This window comes from Phaseolus vulgaris, chromosome 2 (genome assembly GCF_000499845.2).
Source record: "Phaseolus vulgaris cultivar G19833 chromosome 2, P. vulgaris v2.0, whole genome shotgun sequence".
Lineage (NCBI taxonomy): Eukaryota > Viridiplantae > Streptophyta > Magnoliopsida > Fabales > Fabaceae > Phaseolus > Phaseolus vulgaris.
In genome coordinates this window covers 46,596,197-46,603,030 of record NC_023758.2, presented here as the reverse complement: position 1 = coordinate 46,603,030, position 6,834 = coordinate 46,596,197, and the positions used below count along the sequence as shown (strand labels likewise).

The 6,834-nt window shown below is 26.3% G+C and overlaps 1 protein-coding gene across 1 annotated transcript; it reads left to right on the top strand.

Annotated features, from left to right (window-relative positions):
• Positions 1 to 2,482: 2,482 nt before the first annotated feature.
• On the top strand, positions 2,483 to 3,381 carry LOC137809817 (subtilisin-like protease SBT2.5). The gene is made up of 3 exons (XM_068610888.1): positions 2,483 to 2,639; positions 2,739 to 2,886; positions 3,025 to 3,381. The coding sequence occupies exons 1-3, from the start codon at positions 2,563 to 2,565 to the stop codon at positions 3,085 to 3,087; spliced, it is 288 nt and encodes a 95-aa protein (XP_068466989.1). The 5' UTR covers positions 2,483 to 2,562; the 3' UTR covers positions 3,088 to 3,381.
• Positions 3,382 to 6,834: the final 3,453 nt, after the last annotated feature.

The window sequence follows — 6,834 nt, the reverse complement described above, 5'->3', positions numbered from 1 at the left end:
CATGTAATCAATAAATTAAGGTCCTGATAATAACAAAGTTAATTTTTGAAAAATTGTTAAATTTAGAATTTGAATAAAATAATTTTATAATCACATAAGCAAACTTAAATTTTTGATACCAACTTTAAAAAGAAAACTAATTCATATTGATCGAATACAGAAGTGAAATTATTTTATTATATAATTTTAAAAATTAAATTGACCGATAATATTAATTTTAAAAACAAGTTTCTATTTAACCAATTAACTTCAATTTCTTATACATTCATTTTAGTATATTATAATTAGAAATAATGTTAATATATGTAACTCCATCACATTTACGGATTTAACATTATATGAAATAATAACATTTCACCTAATCATATCATACTTGAATTTGATACTCTTTGTTAAATTAAAATGTCTTTACGTTAAGAGAGGGAATACAGATAAATATTGAGCATCTAACATACAAAAAAATTGTGAGTTACAAACTTTATTTAATATAACATTTAAAAAAGTAACGATATTTAATATGAAGTATATTTATATCAAACCCATATATTCAGGTATCATTCATTAAAATAAATATTTAAAAATATACGCTTTATATATTTTTTAAATAATTAAATTTAATAATTATTATTATCTTCAAGATAAAAAATACGCTATATATAATTTAAGTATTGTATTCACTTTCCACATAATATCACAGTGTTGCATGCTTTTAGTTTTGATTATAATTTTTATATTTTATTTTTCCAACTCTTAATAAGTGTATACCACTTTTAAAAGAAAAAAAATTAAATCTATAGATTAATTAGTTCAGCTCAACTAAAAATATTTTAATATTTATAACAAATACATATATTATTTTTATATTCATTTATACTAAAATATTTAATTAATGTGTTTTGGCTCTTTCTTTTTGAAGTTAAACTCTTAAATAATATATCATTTACTTTACTCTAATTAGAAAGTGACATGCATTTATCTTCAAGACTCTTACTAAGCTGGTAGCCTACACTGAATCAAACTCTACAAAAAAATACCAAATATTTAAAATTGATTAGTTTTTTAAATTATTAATTAATTTCACATTTGAATAAATATGGAAGATTTCAACATATTTTTATTCTAATTTTATTAAAAATAATTCTAAACTATTTTGAATTTTAAATTGATTTTAAAATAGCTATGAAACGGACTTTCAAACTATTTTTTTTAAATGTACATTTAAATTTTAAATATAATGCAATAATTTATTTTTTATCTGTAAAATTTCAAACCGTTTTTGAAAAATAAATATAAATTTATATTTATTTTCAATCTTTTTTTAGGAAGATTTTTTTTTTCAATCTAATAATTTTAATTTCGATTGTCTTTTTCCTGTCCATATGTCCACACTAATTTTAGGTCAGGAGTTCTATGCATATTTTTAGTTCTAATTACGGTAATCATTCATTTTATTTTTTTTATTGACAAGTAGTAGAGTTAACATAATTAAAAATGAATATAATGAAAAGAACTATTTTGCATTAGGAAAAATTATAGAAAAAAAAGTACATTTTGTATCGAAAAACTATTCTGTAAGTAATATCACCTATATGGATTGATTATAGTAAAGTGGCATCATCTAAAGGAACTAAATTATTAATTATATAATTATTGGCACAAACATGCTGATATACAAGAAGAAAGAAGTAATCTCAAGTTATGTTAGTTCATCAGAAACTATTTTAATTTCCCCAGTTTGATTAATGCACCAAAATCTATTTCTTTTTAATTCTCTCACGATTTTACTTTAGAGGTAGTCTCTATCAGATCCAACTTTATATTGTAAAAAGAGAAATTAACCTTTGAAACTCTTATTTTTCTCTCACTTCTACTTTATAACTCTATTTAATAATAAAATATTATATTTAACTAATAAAATAAAATAATTTATTTTGAAATAAAATAACAATATATGTAGTTATCTTGGAAAAAAGACATCATTACGGTTATAAAAATGGAATAAGAGCACCATCGTACTTAGTAATAACGTGTCTGGTTGAAAGAAGAATGTGAATGAAAATTTTATGATAAGAAAAATAAAGATTATTACCCTTTTTATTCTCACTATAATAAATTAGAAGAGATATTGTCTCCACCAAATGAAAAGAATGGTAAATAATGGTTAGACGTAGCTGCTCTCAATAAAATAAAGACTAAAGTTCTGAGTTTTCATGCAGAAACCCGTGAGAGTTTTTTTTGTTTGACTTTTAGTAATACCCTGAACATGTAGAAGATTATTAGGACCCAAGTGTGAACGATGGTGCTTCGTAGCAATTAAGAAGTAACTTGATTGCTATTGGGCACAGCACCCAAATCAGAATCTTCGGTTTTTCTATTACAAATCAAACTATAAATTTCAAATTACATAGGAAAATGTTTCTTTACAATGTCTTTTTTTTTTTTTCTCTTTGTGGTTGGAAAGTGAACTCACCCTTTTGTTGTATAAATAGGTAGCTATAGTGCAGCATGAAAGTGGCACTGCTATAATAATCTTCCAAGGAAGGAAAAAAAGAGATATTCTTAATGGGGAGCACAAAAATGGAATCCTACTTTGTCTTCATGAGCTATGATCCTGAATACGAGAGACTTCGAGCTGATCGGTCTCTTCTCTTCTCACTACTTCACTACTTCTCCTTTCTTTCATTATAGCAGTAACAATACTTATCTCACTTTATGCTTTTTTTTCTTGCTGCTGCTAGAACCAAGAGAGGGACACATGAGCTTGATTTGTATCTTAGTACAAAACATGATGAGCTCTTAGCAACTACTCTAGAGCCAGGAAGCTACAACAAGACATCTTCTTTGGTCATTGTTGATGGTTTTGCTGTGGAGATTACCCAGGATCAGGTAATATATACATACATGTATATAAATATATACTTGTTTGAAAAATTCCCTTCAAATGTATTGTTCTCTTCTTTTGATAATGTTTCTGGCATCTAATGTTGGTCCTTGGTGTGTTAATTTGCAATCATTTCCAATCAGGCCAATGAGCTCAGATCTGCAAAAGGAGTGAGGGTTGTGGAGAAAAATGAAGAATTAGTCTAGTGTATACATATATATATCAGTGTTTTGAGGATAGACAAAACTCCATGATTTTGATTTTGTGATATAGAGTTGTTCACTACAAGAAATATTATGTTAGTCTTTCTGCAGGTTTTTTTGGAGAGTCACTAATCACGATCAGTCATTTTGACTCTCACTGCTATCAATATTTCTTATAGTGCTTGAAAGTTTCTCATTTGTGTAATTTGCAAAGAAGATGTGAACTCTGTACGCATGTTAGATGTAATGTGTTATGGAAAATTAACCAAGATATAGTAGTGTTGATTATTGTGTGCATGTTTTCTGTTTTTGAAATAGATTTTGGATTTTACTTGTAGCATTTACTTAATGATTAAAGAAACATGCCATGTGTTTGTTTAATTATGAACAAAAAATGAGGCCTTTTTTTCCTTCCATGTAAGGTGTTGATGTGAGTTAAAGGATAATTTTTTTCATTCCATTCATTTTTGTCCGAAGAAATCACAGACTTTTCTTTTTGCATAAGAATGTGTGCCACGACCATTACAAACAAGGAAGGAAAATTATCATTTTACATCCATCTTTTTCTTTTATATTTACTTTATAACCCCATTTAATAATAAAATGTTATATTTAACTAATAAAAGTAAATATAAAAAAATTTGAAATAAAATAATAATATTTAAGGTTATCAAACTATATCCTACATACAACTAGCTTCATGTTATTTTATTTTTATTGTTAAGAATGAATGCAAATAACAGAGATTTTAAACTCGTGGTACTTCAACCGAGTTTGATTTTTTTTATTACTTTATGTTTATTACAAAAACTTATTTAATTATAAACATTGTTTAATATATATATATATATATATGATCAATTTAGTAATTTTTATCGAAAATATTTTAAATATAGCAAATGATTTTCTTAACCATAATTTAGCGCAAAACTATTAATTAAACTCTACATCTTATTACCATTGTGTTTTAAAAAAAACACTAAACATCTATTATTTTGAAAAATTATATATATGACACTAAGAAGTTTAGTTAAATTTAAAATTCACTTTATAATATCAAAGTTATTTACAATACATAACGATAATGTATTAACTACATGTTAGTTTAAACTACATGTTAAACAATTTAATTAATTTCTTAATAGATATGTCTGGAGATAACTTGCTATCTTTAGTTATTTTAAATGACTTTCATAAGATTAAAATATATATTTAGAGTGCCTGGCTACCACGATTTGAGAAATTTGAATTCAATTTTCTTTAGCAAATCATATATTTAGATAAATTTTCCATGAGTTTGCTGCAAAATATTTTTATATAATTTGTTCCCCACCTTCCTTGTTCATCTTTTATAATTTCATCACATCACTTATTTTAGTTATATCAAACAAATTGTTAATTCGAGTGGTACTCACCTTGAAATCATTAAATAAAATTTTGACTTTTTAATGTTGGGAATAAAATAGTATAAAATAAAAAATTTAGAAATTGATGGATAATTTCATTAAAATGAAAAGTTAAAGTTGATTGTAAAGAATTGATGAATTTAATCGAGAGGAAGTGATTCCTCGAAATTAGAAATGTGAGAGAGCTTCCACTTTATAGGAGTTGTTTGACCATTTAGCATATTTGAAATAAAGAAGGATGAGAACTGTACGAACTGGAAAAACAAAAGTACAAATGCAAATTTCCAAGTCTCGACTAATATTGCTAATGGTAACCACTTTTGGCAAGAAAATAAAAGTACCACCTATTGTCATAATTTGCTTCGTATTTTCAGCAAACTTCGTAACAAAAGCTGCTCACATGCACGCATCACAACCTACACAATTTTTATTTTCTTTCTTCTAAAAAATTTCCTCTTTAATAATAATTCATTATTTTTAAATAAAATAAAACACTTTAAAAATGTCTCTACTCTTATATAGAAAAATTTTAACTCAATTTTAATAGATACTACTGTGTTAAGTGAAAGTTATGACCAATTGGACTGGACTGACTAGACACCATGTGTTTTAGTGGGTGAACTTAATTATTGTGTCTTCTGTATAATCTCTATTTAAGAGATATTTGTGTTGGTAATAAAATTATAACAAACAAAATGAAAACCTAATTAGTTGTCCGTAAATATAAGAAAATGATAAAAAATTGTAAGAAGAATAAATGATACCAACATCTCTTCTTCTTACCATTTTTTATCATTTTCTTGTATAGTATCAGAGTCATTTTGAACCTATCCTAACAAATATTTGTTGGGTTTAGCAGGTCACCCGCTATCGGGCTGTTATCAGACCACCCATAACATATATCTCCACGCACGAGTTGGTAGCTTCGGCGTGAGGGGTGTGTTCGAGATCCCACATCGACTATAGATTAGGACATTTCATTGTATATAAGTGGCGTGCAAACCTCACCTCATGAGCCGGTTTTATAATATTGAATTAGACTTAAAGTCACTTCGTAACAATAAATATAAATTGGCAACCGAACTATGATGGATTTGATTATTTTCTTAATTAATTCGTAATTATGTGTTGATTCTACGTAATTTTTTTCAGTACTTAGAGTACCTCCTCCAATAACCGAATACGATATTTACTAATAATAGAAATAACTCAAACACTAAAAAATCATAAATATGAAACCAAATCTGCCAGAAACCTGCAGTGAAAGACACCGAAACTTACTAAGAATTAATTCTTAAAAAAGGTGATTGCAGTTCTTTATAGAAAGATGCAGAAATGAGTGTTGGTAGGGGTCACTTACATGAATAATGAGAGAATGACCCATGTAACACATTTCTACCAAAAAGGAACCTATTTTCTCCATCAATCTTGTATTTGCACAGCATTAGGAAGTACAACCCACAGGGGGACAAGGCCTGCACCTACCACCACCCTCTCACTTTATTGTGTTTCAACATTAAAATATTCTTCAAGAAAAAATCATCAATAAAATAGTGACATGTTACTGTTTTAAATTTTTAGAAAAATATACTATAAAGCCCTAAATCTTTAATGCTATGGGATAATTTTAGAAGTTTTCTTTTTATTGAAATGGAATAATTTTAAAAAAAATTATTAAAATAGGTAAGTTGTACAAATGTCACACAACTTAATTTAAAGAAGTTATATGACTTTAATAAAAAAAATTCAGATTGCATCAAAATATATTTAAAGAGAATCATTAAATAACAATTAAATTAAAAATAAAAAATAATTAATCACTGTATTAATTAAATTAGATATTATTTTTAAAAAAAATAATAATTATATCTAATTATAAAGTGGTTTTTAAATTAATATCTAACCATTAATTATTAAGATTTTATTTACTAATTACTTATATTTTAAATTAGTCTTTATTAATATTTTAGAGACAAATTAACAAGTTAAAACCTTGATTTAAGATTTAGGATTTAAATACCAATTGTAATCGTGCTGCTTTTTTAGAAGCAGTAGACCCCACCCCCACCATTCCTTTCTTTCTTCTTCTTTATTCCAAATCACTTTCTCTCTCTACCAACTTCTCTCCTCTCCCTTCTCTCTTAATTTCTCACTTCATACCTCATCTATTTTAGAATCTGATCATACCACGCTGTAGCAGAGGAGTTAAGGAACATTTCTACCCGGTCAGATTTTCAAACAGTAAGTTCATTTTTACTCTAAATATCCTTTGTTCTATGTTTTTCCTTAAGATTTAGTCATCAATCTTTGTGGGTCAGTTGAGAAGTTTAATCCTCTCAACTTA

Bases quoted from the DNA above. Each gene is read 5' to 3' on its own strand.
- LOC137809817 (XM_068610888.1), top strand. From the start codon at position 2,563: ATGGGGAGCACAAAAATGGAATCCTACTTTGTCTTCATGAGCTATGAT. The intron at 2,640-2,738 runs GTCTCTTCTCTT...TGCTGCTGCTAG, and splicing joins GAGAGACTTCGAGCTGATCG to AACCAAGAGAGGGACACATG. The intron at 2,887-3,024 runs GTAATATATACA...ATTTCCAATCAG, and splicing joins TGGAGATTACCCAGGATCAG to GCCAATGAGCTCAGATCTGC.